This window comes from Triticum urartu, chromosome 6A, assembly GCF_056163025.1.
Source record: "Triticum urartu cultivar PI428250 chromosome 6A, HENAU_Tu73, whole genome shotgun sequence".
Classification (NCBI taxonomy): domain Eukaryota; kingdom Viridiplantae; phylum Streptophyta; class Magnoliopsida; order Poales; family Poaceae; genus Triticum; species Triticum urartu.
This window is the reverse complement of record NC_141878.1, coordinates 75345135-75366506: the sequence shown is the minus strand read 5'-3', so window position 1 is coordinate 75366506 and position 21372 is coordinate 75345135. Positions and strand designations below refer to the sequence as shown.

General features: G+C 43.2%; 2 protein-coding genes and 1 pseudogene across 2 annotated transcripts; all 3 read right to left on the bottom strand.

The window, feature by feature from the left end:
- Positions 1 to 21372, bottom strand: part of LOC125516552 (phytyl ester synthase 1, chloroplastic-like) — a 32369-nt pseudogene extending 10997 nt beyond the window's left edge.
- On the bottom strand, positions 10244 to 12736 carry LOC125517234 (uncharacterized). The gene is made up of 2 exons (XM_048682416.2): positions 11497 to 12736; positions 10244 to 10834 (listed from the first exon to the last, which is right to left on the bottom strand). Exons 1-2 carry the CDS (start codon positions 11841 to 11843, stop codon positions 10657 to 10659), a joined length of 525 nt encoding a protein of 174 aa, XP_048538373.2. The 5' UTR covers positions 11844 to 12736; the 3' UTR covers positions 10244 to 10656.
- LOC125517233 (uncharacterized) lies at positions 12872 to 18218 on the bottom strand. The gene is made up of 7 exons (XM_087526667.1): positions 17709 to 18218; positions 16397 to 16974; positions 15805 to 16298; positions 15291 to 15673; positions 14674 to 15131; positions 14294 to 14555; positions 12872 to 14189 (listed from the first exon to the last, which is right to left on the bottom strand). Exons 5-7 carry the CDS (start codon positions 14926 to 14928, stop codon positions 13081 to 13083), a joined length of 1626 nt encoding a protein of 541 aa, XP_087382793.1. The 5' UTR covers positions 14929 to 15131; positions 15291 to 15673; positions 15805 to 16298; positions 16397 to 16974; positions 17709 to 18218; the 3' UTR covers positions 12872 to 13080.

The following is a 21372-nucleotide window of genomic DNA, read 5'->3' as shown; positions in this document are numbered from 1 at the left end:
TGTTTCGTGTTTGGTTGAACTGAATAACTTTGTTCAACTAGCCTGTTGGTAAATACTAACAAATTGGCAATGACAGTTAAAGTTTTATTAGCGGTGTTGATTTTAAATCTGTTAATATCATGATTTATTTTTCCCTATGTGTTGCGTTGATTGATTAACTATTTTTCCCTTTTGTTTGTAGTGGAAAACTCAAGAGGAGGTTGTTTTTTTTTCGAGTGTATAAACGGCCAGTCCTGGAGATGCCGTCGTCTCAGGTTCCGAAGTTTTCATCTCTGCCGGATGAGTTGAGGGATTGCCGTGGTGTTGAGGGTGCTGGTTATGCCCCCCTGGCCCTAGTAATGCTAGTGCTTCACAGAGGTAGGGTTTTGGTATTGATGTTGCTGTTTCAGCATTGGAGCGCACTGAGCATATCTTAAGTAATGTGTGTTCTGAGCTGCGAAAGGTCCCAACGACAGTTGAGCATTTGAGTTGTATCAATGGTATCCTTCCTGAAGGTCATCAATTTAACGCTGAGGAATCTGTTGACTACATTGAGATGGAGAGAATTTTAATCGGTGATATGCACGACGGTGCCGCTAATCTAGTTCAGAACTCGGTTCGCCTGTTGAACAACATGAAGCGTTTCAGAACTATGCAAAACTCTCGCTGCAAGCCATATGAAGAAAGTGCAAATGTTGTTATCAAGCAGTTTGAGCAGGATGAGGCTGCTGCCACCGACAGCAGGGCTGGTGATGGTACTAAGGCTAATGTTTTTGACCATGAAACGAATGATGTTGGCTTTGAGCGTCCTGATGTTGATGTGAGTTAGTCCTTGGTGTTTTGCAATTTTTATGTTGTTGTCCTGATGTCAGTGTTGTAGTTGAACTTCCTCATGTTCATCTATTTATTAATAATTTTCTTTCATGCAGATTGATCACGATGAGGCTGCTGGCACCGATAGCAGGGCTGATGATGGTACTGAGGCTAATGTTTCTGATCAGCGTACGAACGATGTTGGCTCGCAGCACCCTGTTGTTGATGTGAGTCAGTCCTCATTGTTTGTATGTTTTTACTATGTTGTTCTGCTGTCAGTATTGTAGTTGAACTTCCTGATCTACATCTGTTTATTAATTTTTCTTTTCATGCAGGAGATCAGTCATAATGTTGAGGCTGCTTTTGACGGTGGAGTTAATGATCTATCTACTGATAAGTGCAAGGTTACTTTTATTTTCAGTGTGTTTATTAATATTTTCTTAAAATTTCATGCGCACCGATGTGTCTTGCTTGTTCATTTTTCTATCCCACACCGTTTATTGTTGCTCATAATAGCATTGTTTTTTGTCTCATTACATTTGAATCAGGGTCCTATTGTTGGCGATGAGCCTTGTTTGCCTATTGGTGATGTCGCTTTGAATGTTAGCAGTAGCAAGTTCGATGATGTTGTTGTGAATGCTTCCAAGCTTTATTTTTCTGTGCACCTATTGGTAGCTTATTTTTTATTGTTAGTTTTGTTCATATTATTTACTTTTTTCTGAATTTTTATTTTCATCAGATTACTGTTGTTGAGCGTGAGGTTGTCCTTAGTGGTGGAGATGATGCTCATGATGTTCCATTGAGTAGTGGGTGCAATGTTGGTACCAAAGTTGCTGATGAGGATGCTGGTGCCGCCAGCATACTTGATGCCAAATCGCCTGGTGTTGGTATTACTGGGAATGAAAATGTTTCTGGTTGTGAAGATTTGCCGCCGGAGAATTTCCCGCCTGGAGGTGTTGATTACGGTGATGCATTGCAATATGCTTCTAGCGTGGAGGAGGTGCCATCCGAGGATGATGATTTACTTCTGTCAATTTCTTCTGACCCCTTGACGCAGGAGGCACTCTTGTCGTCCCAGGATTTTCTTTCTACAGACCCTGAAAGCGCATCAATATTGGTGTCCTCTCAAGATGTCCCATCGTCAAACCCTGAAACTGGAGGCATAATGGTCTCATCACAGGAGCTACCGTCGTCGTCAAACCCTGATAGTCCAGGTAAGGACTTGTAAATGGGGTGTACTTCTCAATTTTGGCATTTTGGACATGTTCTCTTGTAGTTGTTGAACTTATTATTTTTCATCATTTTCTGCAAGCAGAAAGTGGTAATGTTGTTAAGGTTGATACGTTTTTCTTCGCTGTTACGAGGTTGCGCACGAACCGTACGAAATGGTTAGTTTGGGATTTTGCCCGTACCATTTTTTGTCTCTTTTTCTTTCTCTAGTGTGATTATTGTTGTTGTTGCAGTAGTTTTAATTCATGTAATCTTTTGTGTTTTTCTAGTCACAAGCCGATGTTTCAAAATAAAGAATGTGATGCCAGTGTTGGTTCTATTGCTAAAGCGTTTGTCCCCACTGGCATGCTCAACTCAGACAGTGCTGATGTTGTTTTATATTCTCTACGTCAGAAGTACCGAGACACTGACAAGTTGATAGTTCCCAGATGGGTGACGGTCAGTATTTTTGCTTTTTTTGTAAATAGGATGATAACTTGTTTTGCTAATTTTCTAACTATTGTTGTTCTTTTTGTACAACAGACCAAGATCCGTGATGGGAATATTGATTCCAATGTGCTAAATTGGTTCACAAGATCAGGTGCTGATGGTTTTGACCAAGTAGGTGAACTTGGACTTTTTGTACTCATTAACTAGAACTGTCATGTTTTCTTTGCAGTTTTGGGAGGTGTGGGGGAATGAACTTGATCTGTGCTTCTTTTATTAAAGATGTACTTATTGTTGCAAGGGAATTGAACTGATATGATTGTTCCTCAATTTTGGGCGGTGGATATAATTTCTTTATGATTATTTGATTTTTTGTTTGTACTTATGAATTTCAATTTCCCTCTTTTATTTTATTGTTTGGTAAATTCATTTTTCCTCTGCGATTTTTTTCAGCTTCTTTTCCCTACATTTGATCCGCCGTCATTTGTGGCTACCATGAAGCCTAGTGAAGTATCTGGGCATTGGTGCTTGGTTGTTCTGAATTTGAAGTTCCGTCGTTTCGAGTGTCTTGATTCACTCCGTGATGAAACCTGGGGTGATGCAGTTAGATTTTTAAGGAATATGACAGATAATATAAAGAAGCTTTGGAGGGAGTCCAGTGTAGACAGGGCCAAACCGTTCTCACCGACGCATATTGATGGTTTCTCTTGCGAGTTTGTGCGGGCGCCTCAGCAGGAAAACACGTGAGTATCCGTTTTTAATGATTTTTGCTGGTTGTTTTTGTTGCTGGAGGATGTTGTTCCTGTATTTTTTGGATTTTGTGTTGTACCATTTTTTTGATTTTTCCTTTTGTTTACAGGCATGATTGTGGATTCTTTATGCTACAAAACTGCAAGACCTATTATTGCCGGGAGGATGGTGTAATTGAAATGGCCAATTACAGCCATGAAGACATTTTGGACATTAGGAAGACTTTGTTGTATACCTGCGCAACTAGCGATGTGTTTGATGTTGACTTCCGGGGTTTGTTTCGCATCGAACCCTGTACGTGTGCATGGACTTTTGTAATTTTTTTGCATCTTGTACTTCTCTATTAGTACTTTTATGAAATATGTATTTGAACTTACGCTTTGTGCGGTCTTCTTTTTTTTCAGGTGAGTGGCTGGATCTTGGTGAGGCTGACTATAGGTTCTTTGGTAGCCAGTTCTTGGAGCTCGAGCGCGTAGCTATTGATCTTAGCCAGGGGCGTTCTCCAGAAAAGACAAGATCTGGTGTTATGAAGGGGCGGTTGGGAGCTCTGAGAGGTTTGACGGCTGCTTGTGCAGATAGCCCTACTACACCCAAGAATCCCATTGTGGAATTGATAGAGAGTGATGATGATGTGTTTGACAAGATTGCTGGCGTTGGAAGAGTCACGAGGAGCGCTGGTGCCAAAGGTTTATCTCCCCTTTGCTGGAATAGTGGCTCGTAGAGCTGGTGGTGCTAGGAAAGATCCCGCTTTGGATTCTGGCAATGTTGTAAGCACGAAGCGTGCGCCCAGAGCTCCTATAAAGTTTTGCTCCCCTGTGCAGCAGCTTCACCCTTATAAATTCCCTCACCTGGATAAGGCTCGCAGGTTGTATAATCTGTTTCTTAGTAATGAATGGCGTGAGAAGTATGGCGAGTGAGTATCTCTCATTATTTTTTCCTCTTCCTTTTCTTTTGTTGTAACTGCTAGATAAATATGGCTTGAACTGTTCCTTTTTATACAACTCGAAATGCTATGAATGCCTTATCTTGCTTCTCCTTCTTTTTGTTCTTGTGTGTGCTGCAGGAATACATTCTCAATGATACCTCAGCCTGATGGAAACGTAACTAACTTCACTGGGAATCACATCTGGGAAGTTTTTTCACCTGGTCAAATGATGGAGGGTGATGTAATTGACTTCCTCATTGATGATTGGAAGCAAGATCCCGATAGAAATTCTGATTTCGCATCTGGGAAAAGGATATTGCTGAGTCCATATTTCATCACGGTAATCAATCAGATCGGTTTCTTTATGTTGAACAAGACTGTCTATTGTTTTTACGATTTTTAATAATACTTTGCTTGTTGATTCTTTTTCCGCTGTCTATTTTCTATTTTGGCTTTTTTGCAGGTTGTGCTTGACTGTTTGTTTTATGAGGATGAAAATAAAGTGTTTAATGTGGAGAGTGCAGCGAGAGATTTCAAGAGCTATGTTAAAGCTAATGAAGACTTGCTCAGTGCCGACCTTGTGAGATCTACTAGCTGATTTTTGGTTTTTATTTGTTTGTTGTGATGCTTCTTTTTACTTTGAATATTTAACATCTCTTTTTTGGTCATTTGTTTTTAGATCATGATGCCTCTATTCAAGCCTATGGTTTTATCAAAGGATAAGAAAGTGAGCCACTATTCCTTATATGTCATGAATCGGTACCGAAGTAGCGTTGACATCCTTGACTCTTTACCTTATCCGAAGAACCGCCGTCCTTCGAAGAACACCTATCACAAAGACTGCGAGAAGATTGTGAGTGACATTTATTATCTGTACTGGATTAATATTTTCTGCATCTTTGTTTTCTGTTGTTTCTGAGATCTAAAACTGTGTGGGTTGTTTTGTTTTTTTACAGATTTCTAGATTGGTCAAAGTAATGAAGGCTGTGTATGGTGATGCTCAGTACAATGCGAGCAAGCAGCCCAATTGGGAGCTGTTTGCAAAGAAACCAACGTTTGTCAAGGTTCCACTTCAAGGGCTGAATGAATGTGGCCATTATACTCTGAAGTATGCGGGATGCTATGATGGTGAAAAGATCGTTGAGAACATTCGAGATAATGACGCGGGTTTCTTGTTGAGCTTTTCACTTTCTGTTTTTGGCTTATTGTGCATCCTTTTTTATGTGCCATGATTTTTGATAATTTGTTTTATTGTTTTGCAGCCACGCATTGTTGATTGGAACGCTGAGGATTTGTATAGAGTTGTGTTCAACCGTAATAACCATCTTATGGTGACGGAGCTTCCCAAGGAGGTTCAGGCTTTGGCTCCTGATGCATAGGATAAATGGTCATCATTTCCATAGTGAATTGGATAGTTGTGTGATATATCTCTTGAAAACATTGTAGGCTATATTTTGTAGTGTTTGATGTGTTGTCGAGTACTATGTAATAACTATTATATTTTGTGTTGTGTTTTAAGTGTGGCACAATGTTTCATTGGGAATTTGTTTTGGTTAAGTTTTTTTTTGTACTGAAGACTTATATAGTAGTTGAACTGAAATCATTTTTTTATGTGATTCCATCCTAACTTGGACCTTTATAGTTTCTATACTCTCGTTTTCTTGTACTTATGATATAGTTCTGTTAGTACTGATTTGAAGTCTCATTCAGCGTAAGGCTTTCAAAATTTTAGTGCCAAATTTCTTTTTGAACTTCTTGAACTTTAGTAGTTGAACTTGATAGTAAGAGTTAATGTACTGGTTTAAATTAGCTACATTTAATACGTATTCCTATTAAATTCAAAACTATTTTCTTTCTCAATGCATTAATTGGTATCATCATAGCACTTACCGAATAAACTTAGTTGTATTGAGATTCCAATTATGCTAGTACTTTTGATTAATTATTTATTGTTTGTGTTGTTTGATGCTAGTATGTCTTCTGTTGTGTTTCTTGTGATTTTTCTCTTTTGACGAACTTATATTTTTTTGATTTAGTTTTTGGCCTTCTTTTTTTCTAGGCTGTGGTTCTTCTCCAGGCAATGTTTGGTATAATCCTAGCACTTGCTGTATAGACTAAGTTGTACTGAGATTTCAGTTGTATTGCCACTATTAATTCTTAGTATGCCACTGTTTTTAAGGAATGCGAACTGAAGCTTCCCGTTCCTATTTATATTTTTGTACAATGAACATATCGTGTGTTCAACTGTACCAGAACTTTTCAGCCCTAGGATGCTAGTGACTAGGAAATACGTACTGGTGTTTCTTTGCTTTTCCTGATGCAGTACTTAGTGAATTTCTAACTACTTTTTACCACGATGCTTTTTAGTACTGAATGTTGTCCTCGGCCGAAACTTAGTCTTTTTAGTGTTCGTCTGAAACTAAAAACTGATTTTTTTTCAGCGTGATAGTACTACCGTTCATGTCTAAGTTCTACTGAGCGTCGAAGGCTACTATTTGCTTTTGTCCTTAGTTACTCTGCCACTTTTTTTTCTCCATGACTAGTGCTGCGTGGCAGCCATCAAGTTTCAACTTCAACCTACTTCAACTTCAAATGATGGATGAACAAAATAGGAAGCTAGCAAACTTGTTGGACGACATAAGCAAATGATGTACTTGATAGACACAGGAAACTTGTTCAAACCCTGACACACATAGCATAAGGTAGCTGGTTCAACATAACGAAAGAAAACTACAAATCTGAAACAACAATACTAAGGACACACACAGCATAAGGTAGCTGGTTCAACATAACAAATGCAGACTTTCATGCATCTTCATCCGCGAAGTTGCAGTGGTAGTAGGGGTCAGCCTCCTGCTCTTTTGAAATTTCCCAACCTGTCACGATGTTGTCGATTGTCTTCCATGACTTGTACGTTGCGTACGCGTCTATTCCTGCGTACGTGATGAGGTTGTCTGGCAGCGGGCTGTTCCCCCACAGTTTGTGGTCTGCCCTGTTCATCTTCTTCTTCATGCCTTCGTAGAATGGGTGGATGACGCTGCCTGCAACATCGGCCAGGGAGTCGTAGTATTTGCTGGTCTTTGGATCTTTCCACTTGCGCTGCATGTCGATGAAGTTGTTGGGGTTGATTTCTAAACCAGGCTCCTGCAGCATCCCCTTGTCACCTCCAATGCTGAAACCAACAAATGTGTACAATTTCTCCTCCCGCAGGAATTCTTTGAGGCACTTGGGCCTGCAAGGGGGGAGACACACATTTATAGATTAGTCTTCTTTTTTGAGGATTTAATTCTTCTGCTTTTTTTTGTTTTACAAGTGATAATCCATGAGGTAGATGCTTATATATTATGAGTCATGCATGAATGTAGTTCAGAAACTAGTACACAAAGTCCTGAAATTAAATTCAACTACACCGTGTTATTTTTTCTTTTTTGCTATCTTCTTTGCTTTACCAAATGCTTCACTAAATTAGAGAATCATTTTACCAGAGTCAATGATAGATGCGTTGCTTGATTCAAGTTTAGTTTTCTTTTTTGTTGAATAAAAGACCTATACCAGTGCTTGATACATCTTTGTGCATTAATTCTATATCAAGTCCAAAAATTAGTTTGAGAAACATGTGCATGAAGATATGGACCTATACCACTTCACCAAAGATCTTTTAATACATCAATTCTATAAACTATACTAGTGCATCAAGATCAGAATCTATGCTAGTTCATCAAGTTCAGAAATTAATTTGGTGCATAAAGTTCAGAATGCTATAACCTTTTTTTCAGATGCTAATCTGGTGAAACAATCCACTTCACAGTTTCAGAAATGCATTTAACTTGATAAACATGTAATCGTGTATCCACTTCATAGACTATAGTAGTTCATCTAGTTGGGAAACAATTTTTAATTAAGTTTTTAGTGACTAGTACTGGTACAACAGATGAATGAACAGTACTGGTTCAAAAATACATTTTATAGTATATCTACTTGAGAAAATGCAGTAGTGCATCCACTTTTCACAAACCACACTAGTACATCTAGTTGGAAAACAAGTGTGATTAAATTTTCAGGATACAGTACTAATAAAACAGATAAACCATATGCAGGGCAAATGAGTAGGATTGCTCACCATTTTGTGGCCGCTGCGATGTGGTACACCAAGCAGAGTTCCTCGACGTACAACTGCAGGACTGCCGCCATCTGTGGAGGTTTTTCCTCATCGGTGTACTCCACATCAACTCCGATGAAGCTCAGATACAAGCCGCCGCCCTTCATCCTGAGCCTGCTCATCATCTCGTCGGCCTTGTCTGGTTCGCTGGTGCAGACGATCTCCAGCATCTCCTTGCCTTGGAGCTCAACCCCTTTGACCGTTCTGGTGTAGTCGCGCTTCTCGCCGGGGACGTTAATGTCGACGAGGTTGCTCCACTTGTCCGACGTCTCGGCATGATGACGCTTGGCGGACGGTTCCTCCGCCATGGCCTTCCTCCGGCGACTGTGGGCTTTGGAGAGAGCCGCTGGAGGTTTGTGTGCAGTGGAAATGGAAGTGGCAATGGTGCTATGTGGGAACGATGGAGAGATGGAAGACAATGGGGTTTTTTTGTAGTGCGCCGACAGTGGTGTGTGGGAGGCGGTTCGTCGGGGGCGTGTGTGTAGTGGTCGTGGGGGTCGCCGTTTGCAGTGCATCGTGGCAACCGCCCAGTGGGTGGCGCGGGTGGTGGCCTGGAAGAATTAACCGTCCAAGTCAAATGTTTTTTATTGGTGCACTGATTAGTCCTGTCAAGCTGTACTTACGATCTGCTAAATCCCACTTGCACGTCTCTGTGGTTGTGATGATGGCAGTTTGCACTGTTTATATATAAATCTGCTAAATCGTTCGTTATGGTGTGGACAGATTATATATAAATAATAAATTTAGCAGAATTGACAAATAAATTCCATTTGAACTTTTTGAATTTTAGTAGTTGAATAATCAGTTTTTATATAAATAAGAAATTTAGTATAATTGACAAACATTATATGTTTGAACTTTTAGATTTTTAGTAGTTGAACTTGTCAGTTTTTATATAAACAAGATTTTTAGCATAATTGACAAACATTATATGTTTTGAACTTTTTTAGTTTTAGTAGTTGAACTTGAAAGTAATATTTAATTCTGTCTTTTAAATTATGTACATTTAACAGAAAGGCTATTAAGTTTTGTTCTTTTTAGAGGTTAATTGTTTTTGTATCATATTTTTTTTCCTTTTTTCTTGTAGAGGTTAATTGACAAACATTTTTCTTGTGGTTTATATTTCTTTTGTCCCGCCCTCTGGTTTGTATAGCTGGGCTTATTTGGTGGGGTGTTTTGTTGACGATGTAGAGGCTATTGGGCCGTTTTTCGGCCCAAATAGCTCGTCCGCGCGCCTGTGCAGTGCGTCGTGCGCGTGCGCTCTGGGTTTAGTCCCACCTCGCTAGTCGAGGGGGCTTCGGACCTGTTTATAAGCGCAGCCGACGCTCACCAGTCGAACTCCTCTGAACACTTACCTGAGTGCTTATACACGGCGCTCGCTCGCTCCCTTGACCTGTGGGCCCTGGTCGACGGGTCCTGCGTCGTGCGGATTACTAGGGATTCGCCCACGGGCTCGAGTTCAAGTATCTAGCATTGTCAGGGCCTGCTCCTGACCTTGGGCGGTCAATTTTTTTGTTTTGTTTGAATCTAGTACTTGACTACACCAGTAACTTGGACTGGTACTTTTTGTTCTAGCTGTTGTCCGTTTTGTGTGAGTGTAATCTTTTTCATTTGAGTTTTTTGCCTTCTTTTTGTGTTTGTTTTTGTGATTATTCTCAAGTGTCTTCTGGTGTCATTTTCAGAACTATGGTACTTGCGTGTAGACTGAGTTGTACTGATAGTGCATTCATAGTAGCGCTTACGGACTGATGCTTCTTTGTACTTTTTATTGTAGTAAGTATGTAATGTCCGATCAAGTGTACTGAGTTGTACTGACATGGAACAACGTTGTGTGATTAGTTGCATCGTAACTAGTACTTTAGAGCAACGACAACGTTCCATTCAGAAGCTAATTTTTCAATTTTGAAATGATGGATTAACAACATACGAAGCTACCAAACCAAACTTATATAATGAGATAAGCAAAACATTGTACTTGATGACATAACTAAACTTGTTCAAACATGACAAGCACGACATAATCATACTGGTTCAACCCAACAAGAGCAAACTACTAATTTGAAACAACAAGATAAAAGGCAAGCACAAGCGGAAGTAAAACGAAGGCAGGCTCTGATGTATCTTCATCCCGTAAAGGGGCAATAGGGGTGGTCGTAGAAGTTGTTAGACTCCCGCTCTTTCGCAAATTCCGAACCATCTGTGATGTAGTCGATCATGAACCATGACTTATACGCGGCGTACGCATCTACTCCTGCGTACTCGATGAGGTTGTCTGGCAGCTCGCTTGTCCCCCACAGTTTGTAGTCTTCCTGCGTGTTGATCTTGTTCTTCATGCCTTTGTAGAATGGGTGGATGACGCTGGCTGCAACATCAGTCAAGGAGTCGTACTCTTTTCCGGTGTATGGAACTCTCCACTTGCGCTGAATGTCGATGAACTTGTTGGGGTTGATCTCCATCCGGACAACTTCAGCTTCTCTTTGTTGCTTTCAATGCTGAAATCGGCAAATGTGAACAACTTGTCATGCTGCAGCATGTCGGTCAGGCGCTTGGGCCTGCAAGGGCAGAGACATTTTGAGTATTAGCATTACTTTGATGTTTGAATTATCCATTTTTGTTTTGTTTTACAAGTGATGAATCCATGAAGTAGTTGTTTATGTAGGATAAACAATGATGAATGTACTTCAAAAACTAGTAAAGAAAGTTCTAAAATTAAATTAAGTACATCATGTTATTCTTCTTCTTGGATTATACATAGTTTCAGTCAATGTTGTATGTTCCGCATTGGTACTAGTTTAGTCTACTTTTGTTGAAATAGGATAACACAGAACCAGTGCTTCACCAAGTCCTTAGTTTATTTTCTTACGAAAATAACATTACATCAAATTCAGAAAATACTTCACTACATCAAGTTCAGAAATATCTTTTTTAATACATCGAGTACATAGACTACTCTATTGTATCAACTCCAGAAACTACACTAGTCGATCAACTTCAGAATTTAATCTTCCGCAAGATTTTCCAAATAGTAATCCAGTGTATCAGGTTCAAAAATACATTTTATAGTATATCTACTTGAGAAAATGCAGTAGTGCATCCACTTTTCACAAACCACACTAGTACATCTAGTTGGGAAACAAGTGTGATTAAATTTTCAGGATACAGTACTAATAAAACAGATAAACCATATGCAGGGCAAATGAGTAGGATTGCTCACCATTTTGTGGCCGCTGCGATGTGGTACACCAAGCAGAGTTCGTCGACGCACAACTGCAGGACTGCCGCCATCTGGGGAGGTTCATCTTCGTTGGTGTAGTGCACACCAACGCCGATGATCCTACGAATCCTGCCGCCAAGCTTCCTCCAGAGCCTGGAGATCACCTCGTCGGCCTTGTCTGGTTCGCTGGTGCAGACGATCTCCAGCGTCTCCTTGCCGTGGAGCTCAACCCCTTTGAGCGTTCTGGTGTAGTCGCGCTTCTCGCCGGGGACGTTAATGTCGACGAGGTTGCTCCTCTTGTCCGACGTCTCGGCATGATGACGCTTGGCGGACGGTTCCTCCGCCATGGCCTTCCTCCGGCGACTTGTGGGATTTGGAGAGAGACGCTGGAGGTTTGTGTGCAGTGGAAATGGAAGCGGCAATGGTGGTTTGTGGAAACGAGGGAGAGATGGAAGACAATGGGGTATTTTTTCAGTGCGCCGACGGTGGTGTGTGGGAGGCGGTTCGTCGGGGGGCTTGTGTGTAGTGGTCGTGGGGGTCGCCGTTTGCACTTCGTCGTGGCAACCGCGCAGTGGGTGGCGCGGGTGGTGGCCTGGAAGAACTAACCGTCCAAGTTAAATGGTTTTTACTGTTGAACTGGCTAGTCTTGTGTAGCAGTACTTCTGACCTGCAAAACCCCACTTGCACGTCTCTGCGGTGGTGATGATGGCATTTTACTGTGGCACCGATTCGTATAGTCAAGCTGTACTTATCAGCTGCTTATCCCACTTGCACGTGTCAGCGTCGGTGTTGGTGGAGGTCTGAACTCCTCTAGTGTCGTACTCGGACTGGTGATTGAAGTGTAATTGAACGTACCAAATACCAGCGATACTATGTGTGGTGCTAATGTTTTTTTAAAACAATTTTCGTATTTTTTTAAAGGATTGTTTATATCAAGATAACATGTGAGTATTTTTTACAGATAAATTAGATTTTCACCAGTACAGGATGTATTATATTCGCATTTTGCTTGATGTAATTATTTTTATGTACTGATGGTCTTTCTGAATTGGGACTTGTAGGAGCAGGCATAGTTTTGCGTCAGATATATGAAGATAAGTTTTTTCAATTTTATTTTTGACTGCATTCAAAAGGATTATCAAATGGTTTAAATAATAATGCCACTGCTTCAGCGGGCACAAATCAGAAATTATATCAGTACTGATGTGTACTCTGCCTTGTACTGACGACTGATAGTTATCAGTACTAATATGCTACAAGAGTTTAAAATTTTCCTTGACATATTTTTTTCCTGAGTTACTGGTTCACAGTAGCCTTTTGCGTCGGATATATCCAGATAAGTTTTTTCAAACGTATTTTGTGACTGCGTTCAAAATGATTATCAAATGGTTTACATAATAATGTCACTACTCCAGCGGTCACAAATCAGAAACTAAAAAATAACTTTAGTTCTGATCGAGAAATTGACGATAAAGCTAAATAAGTTTTGGTAAACGACAGTGTTTTTGTGAAATGCTTCCTCATTGTGTGCTGATTCAACTGAGACTACACGGTTATTTTTTAGTTGACGCAGCAGGATAACCACTATGTATTGTTCAGTCTTGAGCTTCTCCTAACTGTCCCCGAATGTTGTGCCTTGCTGGCGCTCTTTCCAGGTTGAGCCTTGGCAGCTTCATCGTCAGTTTCAGTTTCCTCGCCCCCGACACTGTCATCTTCATTGTCTTCGTCTGATTGGCCGTCATTCTCATCAAACTCTTCTTCTTCATCGTCTTCATTTGATTGCTTGGAACTCTGTACCTTGCCCTGTTTATGTTCAGCTCCACTGACCTCCTTGCCCACTTTGCACGTGCGGGCATTATGTCCGTCAGTTCTGCCACACTTGCGGCAAGTGTAGCTGTTACGTGTGTTGTCTCCATTGGTAGAAAGCTGGGTGGCTCCAATCTGCTTGTTCTTGTTGACAGCGGCATCTGTGCGGAGTGGGCATGTGCGGTAGTTATGGTTGCTCACGACGTTGCAGAATCCGCATGCCCTTACCCCGAGGGGTTTGCCGTCCGGGCCAAATTCCACACGCTTGATGGGGCGTGGTGGCTTTTTGGCTGCTGCTTGCGTCTTGCTCTTCCTCCCCTTTGTGTTTGAGAATATTGGGGGTTTAATCACCCTTTCCTGCTGCTGCTTGTAGGATGTGCTATTGTCATGTCGTTCGCCTACAGCACCATCAAGCTCATGATCTCGCATGTGAGTTTGTCGGTGCTCTTGAGTGTCCACACGGGCAAGCTCCGGTTGCTGCTGCTCCTCTTCCTCGTTCTCAAACGGGTCAATAGCTCCCATATGGTTCATCTCGGACAACATTGTAGCAATATCCTGCTCAATGGCTTCATTCTCCGCGACACCCCCATTGTGAGCAGAATGCATGGCGTCGAGTTCTTGTTCAAGTTTGTCCATGACGACCCGCGTCCTTGCCATTTGCTCTTGGCTTCTCAAGCTTTTTCTGTGCACCCTCATGTTCAGCGTCAGCAGTGAGCTTTCAATGCAGTATTGGGATGCCTTGTTTGACGCTACTGTCCTCAAGTCATTTCTGTCAAATGTTGGCTGGATATTCGGTCGTTTGGTGTATCTCCTGAGTATGTATTTCTCTGGAACGCTTTGAGCCTTAATTGTCTGCATCATGCACAGGACATGCACGCAGAAAAGACCTGTATTTGTTTTTGGAAGAGGTGCATGTTTTTGTCATTTCATTCGAACAAAAACTTTGCAAAAAAAGTAGTACAGTATGTAACATCTTTTTTGTAGTCCTCACCTGTGTGGTCCCATAGCCTGCACTCGCACTCATATGTTTCTCCCACGGGGTCTGCAACCACCTGGAACGCGTGCTGAGCCCACACAGACAGTTTTTGCGGGTGGTTGTAGCGCACTAGGTACTTTGTGGGCTCTTCCGTCTCTGTCGCCGTGAAGAGAGTGCTCAGTTTTAGCCTATCTCTGATCTCGCTGTACACAGCTCGCGTGTACAGCTTTGCCATCTGGGTGTCAAACCCATAGAAGGTCAGCGTGTTTTGTTCTGTCTGCAGATGCAAGAATGATGACCAAATTGTTAGTTTTCTCGCAGGAAAAACTTCTAATAAAGTTTTTACTTTAGTAAGCATGTAATTTTTTGTCTTACGACAAGTGATAGAGCTATACCCGGTTACCCATTGTCTCCTGGTTCTCTGTCTGCCTCCTGCTTTTGACGCAGGAGTTTATCTGGCTGACAAACCGGTGTAGGTTATGTCTCTCATTTACGTAGTTCTTCTTGAGCACATAGTTCATGCTCTCACTTCGCTGTGTGGATGTCATTTTGGCACAGAAAATTTCTTTGAAGTAGGCTGATATCCATTTCTCACGCTCGTTCCACATGCCCACCATTGTGGCATCATCGTGGAGGTTGTACTTATCCATGAGTCTTTTCTAGGCATCCTCAAACTCAGTTGGCATGAGGGGCCAGTTGAGAATTGATGTGAATTCATCCTTAAGGTCCTCGTGCAGGAAATATAGGTACGCGAGGTGTTCCCTGTACTTCTTCATAATGTGCCAGCGGCATAGCTTATGTATTGTGTTCTTGAAAACATCTGCGATCGCCAAAGCCATTGCCTGGCACTGGTCTGGTAATGAGAAAATAGACTCGGAGTGGTCAGCATATGGTGGTGCATATATATAAATAGAACTGACACAACATTTTTTACCGTGTTAATTTCCTTTTATTTATTTTTGGGGTAGGGGGTGGTGGTGGTGGTGGTTGGGGGTGGTTTTCGCGGTTGTACCTGTGAGGATGCATGTAGGAGCCTTCCCTCTCATGCACCTTAAAAACGTCTTGAACAGCCATCTGAATGATTCTGCATCCTCGTCTCTTATCAGGGCGAAACCAAAGAATGTAGTCTGTAAGTGGTTGTTAGTACCGACAAACACCCCAAGTGGCATATGGTACTTGTTGGTCTTGTACGTGGTGTCAAATGTTACGCAGTCACCGAAGTCCTGATATGCGCCTCGGCAACTTGCGTTCGCCCAGAATATGTTCTTAACTCTGTTGGACTCATCGAGTTGCATGTCACAGAAGAATTCCCTGTTTATAGCTTTCATCTCCCTAAAGAAGTTGACAGTCTTTAGGACATCATCCACATCATCAATCCTTGAATTCTTTGCTTTCCTGCATATAAAAAGTTTCATTGAAAAATGCACGTTGAACTGGCGTCAGGTGATGCGTTGCTTGATATGTTTGTGCTGACAGAGGAAAAAAGACGTAGGTAGTTTATGGGAGGATAACAAGTTTGTACTTACATGTTAATCAGGTCTTTGGCATTCATTTCGAGGAAGTAGCTACCAGGGTCATCACCGCCCAGAATGCTCATGATTTGCGCGTGTTCAATGCCTTTAAACTGCAGGTACTTGACGTACTCCAAGATTGTTTTGTCAAAATTTTTGTGGGAGTGCAAGAAGACAAGCATTTGCGGAGTGAGCTGTAGCCTGTGGTTGTGTTCCCAGACTATCTCTTTTACGACAAGTGTTCCATCCTTTTCAATCTTCAGCCTCATTTTAGCCCCGCAGTTAGTCCTGGCTGTCGTTTTGCTCCGCTGTCTATTTGCTTCAGACACCTTTGATTCATAAACTCCATGGCACGTGCAATAAAGGTAGGCTCTGGTCTTAAACTTGGGGCCTTCCCTGACAGCAAAACTAGCGTGCTTTGCATATACGTTGTAGAAGTTCTTAGTTTCTTCGAAAGTTTCAAACCTCATCTCTAGCCTTGGCAGAACATAAGCTTCAATGTCAGGTGGCTGCACACAACAGTGACAAAACAAAAAATGTTAGATGGGGTGGTCACAGCACCATGGTATGGACTGTGCTTGTATTTTTTTTCTATATGGATACTTACATGTGTATAGCTCTGGGCTGCCTCTGGTGTTTGTTGTTCTCCCTGGTTTATGGGCGCCGGTGGTGTCACCCTTGGCACATGCAGCAATGCATCTCTTGGAGGGAGCAACGATGACGAAGATCTCCGTCTCTCGTTGTACGGACGTCTCTCCTCAGATTCATTGTGATGTTGCTCCTGTCTATATGGCTCATATCTTGTACTTTTGAACCTTCTAGAGTGGCCAAAATTTCTGTCTTTTTGCCCTGGTCTTCCCAACGCAACTGCTTTTGCAGCACGGATGATTGATGTTGACGGAGCGACTGGTGGAAGCCTTCTTATGCGCTGGGGAAGGAAAACATTTGTTGTTGGTGATATTGTTGGCCTAGTTGCAACCCAGTAGCGGCAAAGCTTGCATTCCCAGACATTGTTGTTTGCTGTATAGAAGGACCTGTCCGTGCTTCTGATGATTGCAGTGTATCTTCAAATCTGCCTGTACTGTTGAAATATCCAGGCGGTATTTCTGGTGTTACCCAACCAGGTGGTGCCCCATATCTGTTTTGCTCATGAAATGCTTGCTACGTGCGCCGCCTTGCATGCTTCTGCAAACAACATTCAAAAGTTTCTGGGATTAATCTGGTTTCGTTTTTCAGTCGAACTGATGAACGTTCATGTTCAAACACGGATGTACTGATGTACTGTTTTTTTAGCATTGTTTTGTAAACTGGACATTGAACTCATGCATGACTTCTCATTTGTTCTTCTGTAACTTATGCAACTACACTTGAAGTACTCCTAGTTTATGTATCATTGAACTTACTGTGTAACTGTGGCACTCTCTCGTCACTATCTACCTGGACTGACGCATATGTGCTATTTTTCTAACTTGAACTGAAGATAGTATATTAGATGCACTGACAGTAACCTCGACATCCTAATCGTGCATCAATGCATATACATTACAAGTACTGCTAGCTTATGTATCACTGAACTTATTGTGTAGCAATTTTATATTTTTTTGGTAACAGTTTTGTTACTCGTTCGAACTGACGCAATTACATGACTTGTACTCTTAGGAATAACAACATACAACTCTCAGCGGTAGCTGAACCTTGTCACAATACCTGGACTGACGCATATGTGTTATTTTTCTTTTAACTTGAACTGAAGATAGCATATTAGATGCACTGACAGTAACCTCGACATCCTAATCGTGCATCAAGTGGCAGGGGTGTCAATGAACTGATGCTAGCATTTGCCATGTACCATCGGGTTCTTCTTCATAGCAGGACTGACGAACTGATGGAGTGACACAAACGTGGGGAGTAGACATTACCTCCAGTGTACTGTCTTCTTCTTCTACCTCTCGTGGGCGTCTTACTGGCATGTTCTTGCGAGGCGGCACCATTGACGCAGCACCTGCTTGTGGTGGACGTCTGGCGAAGAGGTTCGTAGAGGAAGCACCTTGCGGGGATAACTGCCCCGGAGAAGGAGACCCGACGACGGAGGGAGGCAGGAGGCGGGGATGACGGCTCCGACGATGGACCCGGCGACGGAGGGTGGCAGGAGGCAGGGATGACGACCCCGACGATGGATCCGGCGACAGAGGGAGGCAGGAGGCAGGGATGACGACCCCGACGATGGATCCGGCGACGGAAGGAGGCAGGAGGCAGGGATGACGACCCCGACGATGGATCCGACGACGGAAGGAACGAGGAGGCGGCGGCGGATCCGTCGCCGGCCAATCACGGCGCCGCGGGCTCTCTCGCTCCGGCTGCGCCCGCGACGGCTGCCTCCGGCGGTAGGAAGCGAGTCGGATTGGGGCTGGATCGGTCGTGGATGCGTCGCGCCTTATCGGGGGCGAGGGTAACAGAATAATATTCTGTTACCGGTAACAGAATAGTCCAGCCCTATATATATATATATATATATATATATATATATATATATATATATATATATATATATATATATAGTCAAAGTAAAATTGTCACCACGCACTCTAAGTATGGAGATTTATTTTACCTATAAGCATAATTGACAAGTTAAGAGAAATATACCCATTGAATATTTGAGAAGGTGAGGATGTATAAATGGAAGGTTGCTCGCCACTGCTTCCAAAAGAGGCAATACTGCCTGCAACGAAGCTTTTGCAGATGATGTTGCTGAAAAATCAGATTATATATTACTATAATACTCTAAAACCAGGAGTGTAAGAACCAAATCAATATCTGGATCAGCTAAATGTTATTTCACCTACCTGGATTTACTAGTGTAAGAACCAAGTTGATTTCTGGATTGCGCGCTGCCACTGAAATTGCAAGACATCCACCAAAAGAATCCCCAATTATATATATTGGTCTGCTTGGCGACAAAGCATTCTCATGTTTGACATATTCTTCCACAATTTGTAATAAACCTGTATACATTATAATTAAGCAGGCGTCAAGCTTGCAAATGTGATGTAAGCTAAAAAAGATATATTAAATTTAGCAGTATTTTAACTGTTGTGATCATACAATGAATCCTCATAGTCACTAATCTTTGTAAGATATAACGGTGATAAACATAGGAAATGCATAAGAGCATCTACTCTACAGCCACGGTAGGTAAATCTTCCTCCTCAAATGCCCGCAGACATGCCCGGACGCGTCCGTGGGCAGCGACTGATTTCACTTTAAATATTTTTTTGTACAACCGCGCACCTCAATTAGTAAATCTCAAATCCATACAAAACGCATGCAACGTACGTAAACGTTGCAACACAAGTCATCCGGTTACTACATCAGGACGTGTCATCGGACTACCAAAAATTAGCATGTTCTATCTATATATTAGCTATGGATAAGACCATCCATGGCAGCCATTGCCTTTCCCGGCGCCATTGTCGTCTTTCTCGCGGAAGTAGCACTCAAAAACGCAAAATGGATTGAGTCGAATCTGCTCGTTGCCGGAGATGTCCGGCCGGTCGATGTCCTCCTTCTCGCCTTTGGTCGGCAGCCCGACCATGGCATAGACCGCTCGATTTTGCTCTCGGGAAAGGGCGCACGTGTTCCTCCATTGTCGCTTCTTGAGGATGCGGGCACAGATGGCTTCCTCCTCTACGACAGCGCGTGCCGCCGGCTACCCTTATCCTTTCCTTCCCATGACGGGCACACCAGTCCTATAGCACTCATACTCCGGCGGACCAGAGATGGGGAGGCTACCGGACCATGATGATCCAGCCCCGACGGATCTGAGCGCCCGTTGCACCGATGCAATGGATTCGCGCCGGACAGACCCCCCGTCGGTCGAGCGCAGTCCTCCCGGGAGTGGCGGAGGGCAATGTGGACGATCATAGCACCCCTCCCCCCCAACCCACACGGGACGACACCCAATCGACGGATCCGGACTGGTCGGAGTCAAATCCGCTGCCCGCCATGCCGGAGTCGGAGATCACCGGACAGGAGCTTGGGGCAGAGTGGACTGGAGTGGAGCGGCTAGGGTTTGACCTGGTGATCGGATGTGGACGAATATGTGAGGTCGGACGGGCCAGCGTAGACCGGATCCGACGTGGTAGATTTGTCCGGGCAACGCCATATTCACCCCAAATTGGAGTTGGATATGAGTGGTGCCAGGTGCCAGGTGCCAGGTAGCCCGGACGTTTGAGACTGGTTTGAGGTGCTCGTCTGAGTCGCTTATTTTGACCGATCAGTGACCGGGCCGTCCGCACAGCCATTTAAGAGGGGTTTGAGGTCCTACTGTAGATGTTCTAACTTTATTATTTTTTTCATAGGATAAGCGAGAGAAGAATCAAACAATCACCACCCCACGTGCTCTACACATGGGACACCGTTGTCTCCTTGTTTAAGATTTGTCCATTTGAGGTCTTTCTATAGCAAGTAAAGACGGTCAAGTACTTGCGAGGGCATAGAGATGTCAAGCAAATGTAAAATAATAATATATGAAATATTCCTCCATCGATACCTTCAAATGGTGTGCGGTCATTTACTGGTATATGAAAGCAGCAAACCTCAAATACTCTGCATAAAAAGAAGATGAAAAGTTTAATTAGAACATAAACAAGGGTTTACTTCTTTCTTTTTGACAGAATATTTCACCGATGTGACACCCCGGTCTACACACCCATTATCATGGGTTTACTTCATACAAGCAAGAAATGACAGTGTAATATAGTATGGCGCATGACTATCATGATGGACAACTTTTTAAAGCATAAAAGGACAGTATTTTCCAAATGGTTGACTGTCCTCTTTTGATATAGAAACAAAACCATACTCACTTGCCCAGTGATTTGTGGTGCAGAATGAGCTCCATTCCAACACCATCGACTCCTGCAGCTCAGATCCAAAAAAATTAAAATAAAACAGCATTAGGCTTCGAGCAGAGGAAAGACACACGATCGATTTTGCTTACAAGAACGAACAATATCGTTGAGCAGTATCTCCGAGACCAACCAACCTGGCAAGAAGAGCAGCAGCGGCGCCCTGTCGACCTCCGGCCGGCCGCACTCCACGGGGCAGAACCACCGCGGCGGCCCGCCGTCGTCCCTGGGCATGGCCCTCACCGCCTCCCGGTAGTCCTTCATGGTGACGCTCCCGAACCCGTCATCATAAAGGACCTCCAACCGCGACTCCTCCGCCGGCCTCTTCCTACTCCTCTTCTTGCTACCGCCCGGCTCATTCCCGTTCGTTGCACCGACGGGGCTCGCACGGCGGAGGCACGTCCGTGCGTGCCGCCTCAGATAGCCGCCGCCGCCGCCGCACGGGTTCACGCCGAACGGGCGCAGAATGGTGTGCGGGACAATGGACATCGAGGAGAAGAAAGGGAGGGAGGGACCAGAGTGAGTTGGGAGCGAGAAGACAGAGTCGACCGGTTGAAGTGCATGAATTTGTAGATGGTTTGCAGCTCAGCTCATGGACTTGACAGTAGATTAAACGAAACCTCAGTCCACTTCCACATACTGTGCAGCCATTACTGGCAATGGATGGAGCTAACGG